The 15258-nt window shown below is 37.2% G+C and overlaps 1 protein-coding gene across 1 annotated transcript in view; it reads right to left on the bottom strand.

Annotated features, from left to right (window-relative positions):
• LOC122797668 (AP2/ERF domain-containing protein PFD0985w-like) overlaps positions 1 to 15258 on the bottom strand; it is a 32536-nt gene that overhangs the window by 8102 nt on the left and 9176 nt on the right. The window contains exons 2-4 of the mRNA XM_044066209.1: positions 2384 to 3523; positions 708 to 2267; positions 52 to 591 (exon numbers count right to left, since the gene is read on the bottom strand). Of these exons, the coding sequence (XP_043922144.1) occupies positions 52 to 591; positions 708 to 2267; positions 2384 to 3523 (3240 nt within the window). The remainder of the gene's footprint in view (positions 1 to 51; positions 592 to 707; positions 2268 to 2383; positions 3524 to 15258) is intronic.

Genomic DNA, 15258 nt, shown 5'->3' with positions numbered 1-15258 from the left:
TGTATTATCACCATTATTCTGTACTGTGCTTGTATTATGTTTAGCACTGACCTGTAGAAGTGTATTATCACCATTATTCTGTACTGTGCTTGTATTATGTTTAGCACTGACCTGTAGAAGTGTATTATCACCATTATTCTGTACTGTGCTTGTATTATGTTTAGCACTGACCTGTAGAAGTGTATTATCACCATTATTCTGTACTGTGCTTGTATTATGTTTAGCACTGACCTGTAGAAGTGTATTATCACCATTATTCTGTACTGTGCTTGTATTATGTTTAGCACTGACCTGTAGAAGTGTATTATCACCATTATTCTGTACTGTGCTTGTATTATGTTTAGCACTGACCTGTAGAAGTGTATTATCACCATTATTCTGTACTGTGCTTGTATTATGTTTAGCACTGACCTGTAGAAGTGTATTATCACCATTATTCTGTACTTTGCTTGTATTATGTTTAGCACTGACCTGTAGAAGTGTATTATCACCATTATTCTGTACTGTGCTTGTATTATGTTTAGCACTGACCTGTAGAAGTGTATTATCACCATTATTCTGTACTTTGTTTGTATTATGTTTAGCACTGACCTGTAGAAGTGTATTATCACCATTATTCTGTATTTTGCTTGTATTATGTTTAGCACTGACCTGTAGAACTGTATTATCACCATTATTCTGTACTTTGTATTATGTTTAGCACTGACCTGTAGAACTGTATTATCACCATTATTCTGTACTTTGTTTGTATTATGTTTAGCACTGACCTGTAGAAGTGTATTATCACCATTATTCTGTACTGTGCTTGTATTATGTTTAGCACTGACCTGTAGAAGTGTATTATCACCATTATTCTGTACTTTGTTTGTATTATGTTTAGCACTGACCTGTAGAAGTGTATTATCACCATTATTCTGTACTGTGCTTGTATTATGTTTAGCACTGACCTGTAGAAGTGTATTATCACCATTATTCTGTACTTTGTTTGTATTATGTTTAGCACTGACCTGTAGAAGTGTATTATCACCATTATTCTGTACTTTGTTTGTATTATGTTTAGCACTGACCTGTAGAACTGTATTATCACCATTATTCTGTACTTTGTTTGTATTATGTTTAGCACTGACCTGTAGAAGTGTATTATCACCATTATTCTGTACTGTGCTTGTATTATGTTTAGCACTGACCTGTAGAAGTGTATTATCACCATTATTCTGTACTGTGCTTGTATTATGTTTAGCACTGACCTGTAGAAGTGTATTATCACCATTATTCTGTACTGTGCTTGTATTATGTTTAGCACTGACCTGTAGAAGTGTATTATCACCATTATTCTGTACTTTGCTTGTATTATGTTTAGCACTGACCTGTAGAAGTGTATTATCACCATTATTCTGTACTGTGCTTGTATTATGTTTAGCACTGACCTGTAGAAGTGTATTATCACCATTATTCTGTACTGTGTTTGTATTATGTTTAGCACTGACCTGTAGAAGTGTATTATCACCATTATTCTGTACTTTGTTTGTATTATGTTTAGCACTGACCTGTAGAAGTGTATTATCACCATTATTCTGTACTGTGCTTGTATTATGTTTAGCACTGACCTGTAGAAGTGTATTATCACCATTATTCTGTACTGTGCTTGTATTATGTTTAGCACTGACCTGTAGAAGTGTATTATCACCATTATTCTGTACTGTGCTTGTATTATGTTTAGCACTGACCTGTAGAAGTGTATTATCACCATTATTCTGTACTTTGTTTGTATTATGTTTAGCACTGACCTGTAGAAGTGTATTATCACCATTATTCTGTACTGTGCTTGTATTATGTTTAGCACTGACCTGTAGAAGTGTATTATCACCATTATTCTGTACTTTGTTTGTATTATGTTTAGCACTGACCTGTAGAACTGTATTATCACCATTATTCTGTACTTTGTTTGTATTATGTTTAGCACTGACCTGTAGAAGTGTATTATCACCATTATTCTGTACTGTGCTTGTATTATGTTTTGCACTGACCTGTAGAAGTGTATTATCACCATTATTCTGTACTGTGCTTGTATTATGTTTAGCACTGACCTGTAGAAGTGTATTATCACCATTATTCTGTACTGTGCTTGTATTATGTTTAGCACTGACCTGTAGAAGTGTATTATCACCATTATTCTGTACTGTGCTTGTATTATGTTTAGCACTGACCTGTAGAAGTGTATTATCACCATTATTCTGTACTTTGTTTGTATTATGTTTAGCACTGACCTGTAGAAGTGTATTATCACCATTATTCTGTACTTTGTATTATGTTTAGCACTGACCCGTAGAAGTGTATTATCACCATTATTCTGTACTGTGCTTGTATTATGTTTTGCACTGACCTGTAGAAGTGTATTATCACCATTATTCTGTACTGTGCTTGTATTATGTTTAGCACTGACCTGTAGAAGTGTATTATCACCATTATTCTGTACTGTGCTTGTATTATGTTTAGCACTGACCTGTAGAAGTGTATTATCATCATTATTTTGTACTTTGTTTGTATTATGTTTAGCACTGACCCGTAGAACTGTATTATCAACATTATTCTGTACTTTGTTTGTATTATGTTTAGCACTGACCTGTAGAAGTGTATTATCACCATTATTCTGTACTGTGCTTGTATTATGTTTAGCACTGACCTGTAGAAGTGTATTATCACCATTATTCTGTGCTTTGTTTGTATTATGTTTAGCACTGACCTGTAGAAGTGTATTATCACCATTATTCTGTACTGTGCTTGTATTATGTTTAGCACTGACCTGTAGAAGTGTATTATCACCATTATTCTGTACTTTGTTTGTAATATGTTTAGCACTCACCCGTAGAACTGTATTATCACCATTATTCTGTACTTTGTTTGTATTATGTTTAGCACTGACCTGTAGAACTGTATTATCACCATTATTCTGTACTGTGCTTGTATTATGTTTTGCACTGACCTGTAGAAGTGCATTATCACCATTATTCTGTACTGTACTTGTATTATGTTTTGCACTGACCTGTAGAAGTGTATTATCACCATTATTCTGTACTGTGCTTGTATTATGTTTTGCACTTACCTGTAGAAGTGTATTATCACCATTATTCTGTACTGTGCTTGTATTATGTTTAGCACTGACCTGTAGAAGTGTATTATCACCATTATTCTGTACTGTGCTTGTATTATGTTTTGCACTGACCTGTAGAACTGTATTATCACCATTATTCTGTACTTTGTTTGTATTATGTTTAGCACTGACCTGTAGAACTGTATTATCACCATTATTCTGTACTGTGCTTGTATTATGTTTTGCACTGACCTGTAGAAGTGTATTATCACCATTATTCTGTACTGTGCTTGTATTATGTTTTGCACTGACCTGTAGAAGTATATTATCACCATTATTCTGTACTGTGCTTGTATTATGTTTAGCACTGACCTGTAGAAGTGTATTATCACCATTATTCTGTACTGTGCTTGTATTATGTTTTGCACTGACCTGTAGAAGTGTATTATCACCATTATTCTCTACATTCATCTTCTGCATAAAGTAATGTACACACAGACCTACGGCATGGATGGTCAAAGTTCACTAGATAAGCCTGCCTGTCTGGTTAACAAACATATAACTGAAAATAATATAAATAAAGGTTGTTTTATCTTTGCAGCACCTTTTATTAAATCTTAAAATTATCATAATACAGAGTTCTGTTTTCTTTAAACCTCTAATCTAATTTCGCTTAGTGTTAAAGCTAGGCACTTTTTGGAAGAGGCTATTTGCCTCCTGACTTGGAGAGTTATACATAGTTTGAAATTGTGTACCTCTAATCCTTTTAATTACATGTAGACACAGAATATTGTTTGCTGCTGCAGTTATCTGCATCTTAGTCTCATATTCTTAATTGTGTTCTACTGGACCTACACTGATTATGTTTCTTGCTTTTTATAGCTGTGTATGGTATAATTTGGGCTTCACTCTCTCTCACTATGTTTGGATTGGATCTTTCATAAATGGGAACATTCTATTAAGTTTGTCTTAAATGTCAGTGAGTAGCTATTGCTATGCACCCTTAAACAGACTATAGACAGAATCACGGTCCTCCATTTGATACACTGCAGACTAGTCTCCCTGACATCCACAGTTTGAATCCTTACACATCTGAATGATCTACATGTTTACCTCTCTAGCTCTAAGCACCAAAATTAGGGACAAAGACAAAAATATTTAGAGACAAAGGACCTAAATCAAGGGCAACCTTTTAAATATTTCTATCACTGATTTAGAAAGTTAACAAAATTCAAGTACATGAATTAACAAGCATTTTATGAAGTAAAAGAAGTCTGTAATTGTAATGAATGGTATTATTTGCTGTTTGTAATCCACCACCTTTATTCTCAAAGTTGATGGTAATTTATTATTTATTTATTTATTTATTTATTTATTTCAGTTTGATGACCGGGGAAGTCTACTGGGCCAAAAAGAGCCTGTTTTCAGTAGAGACCCGGGGAGATAAGCTCCAAACAACATGTTACAGACAATTAAACTTACAAATTACAAAATGAATCAATGATATGCAAGAAATATACAACAAGAATTTTCACATAAACATGCATACATATAAAGATTAATATAATGCATCATAAAAATATACAGAGCAGTATAACATACTTCTTGCGGTGGGCAACCTGTATAGTACAGAGTAAGTAATAAAAGCAGTCATTGAGAGCACTAATACAAGTAATGGAGTGTAGATATAAAATAAATAAATATTGGATCTCCAGAAATGATGACATCAAATAAGATCATCAAGGTGCAGTAGGAGAATTGTCCAGTAGTGACATGTGGGGTGAATTGGTAGTAATGAGAGGGTAAGGGGGAGTTAAGTAGGAGAGTGACATGGACATGCCCATTTAGAGGATAGATGCAAGAACAAGTGAGATTTAAAGCTGGTATGATTAGAAATATTGCGAAGGGGGGAGGGAGAGAGTTCCATAATTTAGCTATGGACTAGGACAGTAGAAGATGACCAGCATACCTCTCAACCTGGAAACATCAAAAATCTGGACAAGGCCCATGAAAAATAGGTACAAATCTGTACGCTGATTAACATCTAATTTGCATACATAATTATGTAACCCCACCCACTCCAAATGGAATTATGGGATACCAACTTTCGAACGCAAATTGAAGAACAGACAACCAAAACATGGCACCAGACCAGAGTCCCCCTGCAGCCATTCCAGTGTCCTGTTACCTGGCTATTTTGCCCCATTTACCATAAACACTAATGTATGCATACTGCTTTACTTCTACAATGATTTGAATTTTATTTTTACATTTTACAGCACAACAATGCAGAAACACTAAAATACATCATCTGGTAAACAAAACAATACTATCTCACAATGAAAATAGGCTTGACATCAAACTTTGCCCTTGAAACTCACATTCACTGAAACAGCATTGAAATCCACACCACATCCAAAGAAAATGCATCTGGCCAGTGGTGGATAAAGATTACCTTTGGGCTGTTTTCAAATCATTGGCCCCTTGCACACAAAAAAAGATAACATGATACATGTGTTCTTTTCTTTATACACCTTCCTGACTTTATTAAATTATATTCTTTGTATAATACAACACATATGTTAGAGTGCATTTTAAATTTATTGTTTGAACATTTTACCAGTAATCAGTACTGTAGGCAATGAAACAAAACACATGAACCAGTAATGATAAAACTGCCCAATTCAGAACTTTTCCATCATAAAAGTCTGCTTCCACACCCACACTATAAATTGAATGACAGTAGTGTAAGCCATAGGCATCTTGCACAGCATTTCGCACTTATTTTTAATTTCATTTTTTTGGGGGGGAGGGGGACAAAAGGTCAAAAACCAGGGACACATTGTAAACATTGCTTGTATAATTTTGTAAAGTTGCTAGAATAAAATGTTGTGCTACCATCATGCATTTCACTGGCAGGTTTTGAACCTATGACTCTATGCGCTACATTCAGAACAACATACCACTATCCCACATCAGCAGCTGCTTGAAAAATAGGAAGACTGAAACTTAATAGTCATCATTTAGTGAATTCATTTCTCACTTCTCAACATAGCTCTTAACCTCAACACAAAAAACATGGACAAACAAAGCCAATAATAGGGGAATACAAATTCAGTTCTCACTTCTCACTCACCATATCTCTGAACTGTTAGCACAAAAACAATAATAGGGGAATTCAAATTGTGTGTTCACTTTTTATCATAGCTCTAAACTTTTAGCACAAAAAAAAAGTGTTCTTCTCATCATAGCTCTCAAGTCTCATTTCAGTCAGAAATGGTGGTGGCTAGGGATAGTAGGCTCTTTTTACCCTGTACTAAAAGGTACAGGGTTTGAGCCTCAATACCTCTAGCCACCAAGTGTATTATATGGGGGCGTTTGAACTGCAAGTATACAAGAAAGGCGTTTTAGGCTTGATTGAGTTAAGTATGTTTGAAATGTACTTTTCTTGTCATTGTTAGAACTACCTGCATGTCTTTATCCCATGTTGCTCTAGTTTCTTCTCACATATCCTACTGTTTTATGACTTTGTCTCTCTCTGTATGCAGGACATTGCAAATGCAAGGTGTAGCTGTCTCAATGGTTAACGTTTGTCAATTTTTCTTTGACTTCTATATATGGTTTTCTTGCTTCTACTTCACTTTTTGGTATTGGATGATTCCCTATGATCAGAACAGTTTTGCTTTTAGTTTGTGTATAATTATACTGGATGGAGCTGGAGTGTCTGACATCTGAAAGCTATAGGAAACATTTTTTTCCAGTCTTGGAGAAAATATGTCGTGTGCAAGAGATTGGGTGATTCATGGAAGGCTGCAATGGGTGGAGGATGCAAGAAAAAAAAAAAGAGGAGGGTGAGAAAATTACAAGGAGGCTAGCTGCACTAGTGGACCTAGAATGACTTTATTTCTTATATGAGGAATATTTGTAGCTTCATACCACTTTTCGGGTTTGTTTCTGGGCATGTAGTAATGTTATACTTGCATCTGCTTTATACTGCTATAATTTTCAGAGTAATTTACAGCAGAATAGCTATTTGTAGTCACCTTTATTTGAATTTCTAGGAGGCAGTTTTCTTTTGAAAGTGAAGGAACCACAAATGTGATCCCAAGAACAGTGTGATGCATTGAATGAAAATATGAATTACTTATACTAAGTATGAGTCTGAGATTGCAGTACCTTAAAGTGTGTTCCCTTTACTCCTAGGGACAGTTATTTCATAGTATACCATCAAAACAAGGGTAAGTAGATCTGCAAGAAGCAATGCCTTCTTGCAAATTTGCTTTAAAAGCACTAATGTATGTGTTTACTTTTGCCATTTTGCTTGTATATCTATTAGTTTCTCTTTATTTGTGCATTTTGTCATTCATTTTATTTATTTTTGTAACAATGGGACTTGCAATGATAATAGGGAGCCTTAACACACACCATGAAAGGGGTAGTTGAGTAGGAAATTTCAGAGGCTTTCTTCTGTATACTTCTTTTTACCTCTGTGTGTTCATTAGTAGTTTGAGACCTATTTGTGTAGTTTTCAAAAATCACACTGCAGGCGAAGTCTCCAGTGTGACACTTTTCTGTTAGATAAAATAATATCACAAAGCCTGTGAAGCAGTTTTGCTGCCTTAGGAATTATAAAGACTCTTTTTCTCATTATTTATTAACATCAACTAAAACATATGTAAAAGAATCAACATTTGGTTGAACCAACTTTCCTTTGTATGCTAAGCCATTCTCTAGTTCAGATTTCATTCCATTCTAAACATATCTTGTGTTTCTCACTGCTCTTTATTTTCCTTCATTGAATGGAAAGGCTTTTTTCAGTGTGGAAGGGATATTTCAACTTGGTTTTAGAGTGGCATAATTTGCCAATTAAATTTCAACTGTGGGTACATATGGAATGAGAATGGAGCTTTCTTTGAGTTTGAGACTTCATGAAAAAGTCCCTTACCATAATTATGTGACTGGCAATTCACACACACACACACACACACACACACACACACACACACACACACACACACACACACACACACACACACACACACACACACTCTCCCTCTTACCCTGAGTAGTGCTCGGCCTCTTCTGTTCCATCCTCATGTTGCTGCTGCTGCCATTAATCCTGGGCCCGGCTCCGTTTCAGGGCTCGCTGTATCCCCCAGCCTGCTACCACCATTAATCCCAGCTCCATGAGCTCGCTATATCCCTGGCCCCTTTGCTGCTGCCATTAATCCGTTTCAGGACTCGCTGAGTCAGCCTCTTCTGTGCCACATGTTGCATTCCCGCTGTTAACTTAACCGCCAGCCAGCCGGCAATGATGATGCGAGCTCCTTGAGCTCAATTCCGACTGGCTGGTAGCCTGACGGTGCTGACGTCATCGCGCACGTGATGATGTCAGCCCCGACAGCGCAAAAATTTTAAAAAAAGAAAAGAAAAATCGGAAATGAAGGGGTGCCACTCGGGAATCGTGGCACCCCTTCATTTGGACCCCAAAACTCGGTAAAAACCGAGTAATTCGGAATGGTTGGGAGGTCTGATGACCAGGGAACGAGAGGGTTTGTAGATGTGTAGGAGATTTTGGTTTTCTGATTGGAGATGGCAGTTAGGAATACAGGGGGTAAAGGCGGTAGTGAGAGATAGGCAGTTGGAAGGATTCAAGATGAGTTTGTGGGCATTGGTGAGCTGAATGAATTTCAAGTGGTTGGGGAGTTCGAGCCATTGCAGGGAGAAGAGAGATAGGCAGTGGTGGGTAGAGTAATCAGCATTGGTTGTGAATTTACTAATTATACGGTAGCAGGACTCAAGTTTGGATTGTAGGCTGAGCTGGAGGTTGGTTAACAGAGGTGCACCATATAAAAGAGAGGGGAGAAGGTAGGAGAAGGCTAAAGTTTTTCTGGTAGAGGGACTGAGATAGCGGTTGTGTTTGTAGAGGAGTCCTAGTTTTTGATGTGTGTTTTTTATGGTGGAGTGGATATGGATATCGAATTTTAGGTTTTTGTCAATGGTAATGTCTAGTGGTACTGGATACAATTTCGAGAGAGGAGTTGGTGTGGCTGAGTATGGGAAAAGAGTTTTTGTCAATAGTATTGTTCACAGAAGGTGTGAAGATCATCAGTTTTGTTTTTGTTGCATTTAGAGCCAAGTGATGGTTTTGCATCCAGGATTCAGTTTTAGTGAAGGCAGACTGAGTTTTGAATATAAGTTCAGATGGGGAGTGAGCTGAGCAGATGATTGTAGAGTCATCAGCATACTGTATGAGAGAGAATTCAGGGATACTGCTGTGGAAGTTGTTGATAAATATGTTGAAGAGGAGGGGACCAAGCACATTACGTTGGGGTACTCCAGTGGGAGTTGGTAGGAAGGGGAGGTGGAAATTTTCCATTGTAGAGCTTATTGATGATCAGAGAGGTAGCTGGAAAACCAGGCAATGGTGGAGGGAGAGAGGTGTAGAGTGGAGAATTGTGATAGGAGTAGGGGTGGGAGACGGTGTCAAAAGCTTTAGATAGGTCAAGGAATAGGGTTTAGACAAATTTGCCGGAGTCGCGTGCTAGGTTAATGGCTTCAAGAAAGGAAAGGAGGGCAGTCATGGTGCTGTGATTAGGGCAGAAGCTGTGTTGAGTGTGGGTAAGGAGGCTGTTTTGCATAAGGTATGGCATTAGTTGAGAGTGGATAACTTTTTCTAATATTTTGGAAAGATGGGAGAGGATAGCAGTATGCATGAAATTTGTATGTAATGTTGGTGTTTTTGCCACCCTTATGGAGTGGGATGATATAAGTTTGGTGCCAGATAGATGGGATGTAAGATTCCTGGATGGATCTATTTATTAAGATAGAAATGAGAAAGGCTATGCTGTCTGCAGCTAGTTTGAGGAAGGTTGAAGGTAGGTTATCAGGAGCATTGCAGCAGGGTTTTATTTTGAGGAGCAGCTGTTTTATCTTAATTGTGGGGATGTGTTTTAGGTGAAAAGTGGGGAAGGGATGACTGTTGCTGAGGGTAAGAGGGGGGTAGGGAGAGTTGGGGGAGGATGGGGGGGTGAGGGAAAGAGGAGGAGAGGTTATCTATGCATTCCACGAAGAAGGTATTGAACTTATTGACAGTCTCAAGATCTGTGAGGTTGGGGTTGGGGCAGGGGTTATCTTTATTTCCAGGGTGTAGGATGGAGGAGATGGAGTTCCAGAATTTTTTTGGGGTGGATGAGTGCTCAGATTGGAGCTTGGAGAAGTAGTCTTTGCGATCTTTAGTTATAAGTTTTTTTAAGGAGTTTCAGATTTGTTTAAAATCAAGTAAGATGTTGGGTTGTTTGTTTCTATTGTATTGTTTCCATTTTTTGTCTCTTAACTGCATTTTATGTTTAGTTTCTTTTGAGAGCCAGGGGGAGAAATTGAACTTTATGGACTTGGTTCTAAGAGGGGCTTGATGATTTAGCAGATTTAGAAATGAGTCATTAAAGCAAGTTATGGCATTGTCAAGGGGAAGGGTTTTTAGAGGGGACCAGTCAGTGTATTTTCGACATTCAGAGAATGTTTGAGGACTGAATAAGGAGAGGTTGTGGGTTTGGATGTAGGGGTGTTGCTTTTGAGAGGGAGAGGGGAGACGGTCGGTGAAGGCTGGGAGATGGTCACTGAAGGGGTCTGGGAAGATACCAGCCTTAATGATGAGTTTGGGATGGGAAGTTAAGATCCAGTTAATTATGGTGCCGGAGGGTAGAGCAAACTTATGAGATAAAACCAGGGACATTCCTAAAATCAGAAAAGTTGAAAGGCATATAATTATTACTTAAGTTTTTCTCTCTTAAATGGCTCATTAGGCTCCATTGCTGGTTGTAGCATTGCTTCATTTCTGGTGTGTGTCTGACTGATCTGCTTATAAGTGTTTTTGTCCACATGTAACATTCATTATGAAAAAAATATATATATCTTTTCATGCCACAGTCATTCACACACCGAAGATATGATGTGGTACATGCCTGCATCATATTGCTCTCAATGTAATTAAAGTAAATAGGTCAGTAACAACCATACTGCTACCATCATAACTAGTTTCAGGTTTTTAATTTAGCTTCCTAATGACATACATTTATTATACTTATTCTTAAACAGTTAGACACACTATTTAGTTTACCAAAGATTTATTTTTTGAGAATAACAATACACAATAGGTGTGAACTTACAAACTCTCAATTTTCAGTTTCACTGTGCAGAGTAAGTAATGAGACCTCCATCATCCTTTCATTGTTTTTATAGTCAGCTTTAATCTATCTCTGACAAAATGACATATCACTAAGGCACTTTTAGCTGCATGAAACAATAGAAAAAAGAAAACAAATACATCCTGCTTCTGCAATGTTTGTTACAACTTCTGGCAGAAAGCTAGAAGAAAATTGCACCGGTTTGAGCATAATTTCCATATTGCAAACATAAAGACATGAATACTACATTAAATAATGCGGTGAGGTTTTTCCCAGCTGTGGCATCTGTAAGGCAACATCTGCAGATCAATAGCACACATTTGTTTTGCATTTACTAAGCTGCTAAATACTGATGGCAGTAAACTTCTTTCCAGTTTGGCTGCTTAATGAGGCAAAATTGATTCTTTGTCTCCCACTAGTCACTAATGGTTCTTCATTACAAACCAGTATCATCCAGACAGACATCTCTGCAGTGTTTCCCTACTTGCTTTAACTGTGTCATTTGATATACAATGAGACAATTAGTTACTTGGATTTTAAAGTTGGGACCAGCTTTATATCCCTGAGTCTGTGCTACGTGTCTGCATTCGGCATCCTGTAATATCCTTCTGGTCAGTCACTTCTCACTATCCCTTCTACAGCTCTGACACTGACCCTTCTACTTTTGTAACTCTGTATCTGTCTCTGTCTCTAAGCCTAAAACAATCAACACTCCTTCACAAGGCGATAGTAACAGAATGCAAAAAAGAGCTTATGCATAGTTTCTGATTTTATTATCTGGCAATACATGCTGAAATTCTGCTCCATTGCCACATGGTTATACTACATAGAAATTCTTGCTGCTGCTATCATAAATGTCGGAACCTTTCTACCTAAGTTGAATGTGCTCCAGGTGAACCGATGAATATACTTCTAAACTACAAGGACCATGTTAATGACTAATCCATAACTGAGAAAAATTCCCCAGACTCATGCACACTGAAACCACACTATAGTGATACTGTATGCAAATACATAATCATATATGCATATACACTAGTACACCCAAGCACACACATGTACGCATGCATATGGATGTGTGCACACACGTGCACAGATATACACACAGAAGCAAGATGTTTTATTACCACTGTACCTTGTATAGCAGATGCACCTGTACACTTCCCAGATAGTTATTCTGTGAGTTCATTACAGTCAACACAGAAAACAAATGATTTATGATGCCTGTTGGAGATTTATTCACTTCTCATCCAGTGCTGATCAGTGACATTAATTTATCCCTCCATGCCATTGTCTCTGCAGCTTGATCAGTGTTTCACAGTGCAGTTCAAATTCTTTTCCAGGCATAAATGTGTGTATGGAACCCTTTCATCAATGCAATTTGCTAAGATTTATTTATTTGTTTGTTTGTCTGTTTTTGTTGACCGTGAAAGTCTGATTAGACAGGAAAATCCCATATTCAAAGGAAGCCCAGGAAGAAAACCTCCACAAAATCAATATCTTTACATAAATTTGTAGCATAAAATATAGAAATGTTTCATATTAAATGAATATTTACAAAAATTGTAGTTTAGATACAGAGCTCTTTAAGACATAATTAAAACAGATTCTAAAACTGCATGAAAGTACAGCTAGCATATAATGTAGGATTATTTCACATAATATTAATTCAGTTTAACACATATAGATATGGTAACTGATAGGTATGAATGTTATTTGTACACACATGAGAGTGGAAGAGCAATCTATTCTTATGAATTAAAAGTATTTATCAAAAAAAGAAATAGCTGAAGAATAAGGTGTCAATTGTAATATATTGGAAGAGTAATCCCCATGGAGGTTAGAGAGTCAAACTCCAAAGGTAGATGTGGAAAGAGAAGCAAGGCAAAAGAAAGAATTAGATGGGGAAGGAGCGGTACTGAAAGTAGATGGTAAGAAGGGATAGAAATATTCTCTGCATAAAATGTCCTTCAAGGATGTTCTGGAAGAAATAGCCATGCAATCGTAATAATTTTCTAGGTTAGTTTATCCAGGTATGAAACATGTATAAAGTCAGGTGCTGTTAGCTGGGCTTTGAAATGTATTCATTTGTCTGTCAGTTTGAGTCAAATAGGGATAGAATTCCATAGTTCTGCAATGCAGTTGGAGTACAAGGAGTCTCTTGCCTTGATGATGGACCTAGTGGTAAGCAGGAAGGGTTTATTGCTAGAACACAGGTCTCTGGTTTAGCAGTTGTACTGCAGTATGGTTTGGAGTGCAGAACATTTTTCTGGCATATAGATAAGTTTGTACCAGTACCATGACTATTTGAGAATAGGATACGTAGTTGGGTAATTTTAGCCAGTTTAGCTCTATTAAGGTGGTACAATGATGGGCTTTGTATGGGGAGTTTGTAGCACATTTAGGTACTTTATTCTAGCATAATTTCATTTGTTCGATTTTTTAAAGATTAGTAACAATATGAGATGCGTACAGAAGAGATGGGAGTATGTATGATCTGGCAATGGATTTTCTGGCGTCATGTGTGAGATATTGCATAACCCAGTCAAAATACCCAGTTTCATGTATTTTTGATGGCTTATTGGTGGTGCTGGTCAGATTTTACCTGGTCATTGATTAGGACTCTGAGGAACTTCATTTGAGTAAAAGCTGCAATTTTAGTGTTGTTGGGTGATTTCTTAAAGTTTTGGGAGCATTAGGCAGAGCAAATGCATGTCAAATCATCTGCTTATTGTACAGTAGTGGCAAGTTTGTTTGCAGTATGAAGACTTTTAGTGACACCATTGAATAAGATTGGATCTAGTATTGATCCTTGTGGGACACCAGCTGTGACTGAGAGAGATAGCCAAAGTTCCTGGTGCCATTTCATGGCTTGTTTTTATGTTGGACAGAAAGCTGTGACACCAGGACAAGGAAGATTAGACTCATTCCTAAGTAAAGTACATCAGGTGATTTCTACACAGTGCTTCTGTCCTTCACAGCTGTTATTTTTGTACCAGTGCCTGCAGTTTCTAAGCATACCAATGGAACGAGAACCAGCATATCAGTAGAACCAAAGAGACTGACAGTAAGTATGACAAGAGAGTTGTTTTAGTCTGCATTATGGATCTTAATCATTGCTGCTCTTTCTTATCTCTGTCTTTTACTTAGATGTCTAAGTCACTGCTCCACTATGCCTTTTCCTTACCTTTTACCATTTTGGTAACTCTTTGAGTTACATGCCCTGACCAGCCTGATTTTTCCCTTGTCCACTGTCCTCCAGAACACTACAAGTGATGCTGCGTAGCACTGGCTTTAGAAGCTTTGCTATCCACTTTCTGTGCTACACGTTCTAGCATCATCTTAACCTTCATCACTTTCTTTTCACATTGACAAGCACATTTGGTGACTCTTTGAGTTACATGCTCTGACCAGCCTGATTTTCCCTTATCTACTGTCCACCAGAACACTACAAGTGATGCTGCTTAGCACTGGCTTTAAAAGCTTTTTCATCCACTTTCTGTGCTACACGTTCTAGCATCATCTTAACCTTCATCACTTCCTTTTCACGTTGACAAGCACAATGCACATCTCAGTTGCCTACCTTCTTACTCCTTCCACACCTGGTAAATTCAAAACACTAATTCAAGAAATTACATCCCAAGTAGGAAACAAAAGCAACCACATGCTCTAAGATGACTTCAACTTTAATATGTTTCAGTCCAGCCAGAATGACTTAAATGAAATTATGCTCATCTTCAAGCCTAAGCAACTACTGTAACAGCCTAACATGACCTAAACTTGTCATTAACAATCATTCCCTTCTAGATATAATCATCACTGAAAACCTCAGTCTAATTTCAGTCATTATCTTCCCCTCTCCTTATAGTGATCATTGCATAATAAGCTCCACAACACATTACCCCACAATAAAAATTCTGCATAAATTAATCTCATTCAGACCTAAGACAGACTCAGACATCAAAACACTTAAGGAAGCCC

Source organism: Protopterus annectens, chromosome 3.part1 (assembly GCF_019279795.1).
Source record: "Protopterus annectens isolate FY-2018-M chromosome 3.part1, PAN1.0, whole genome shotgun sequence".
Classification (NCBI taxonomy): domain Eukaryota; kingdom Metazoa; phylum Chordata; order Ceratodontiformes; family Protopteridae; genus Protopterus; species Protopterus annectens.
Note: the sequence above shows the minus strand (reverse complement) of the source record. Positions and strands in the feature narration are given on the sequence as shown.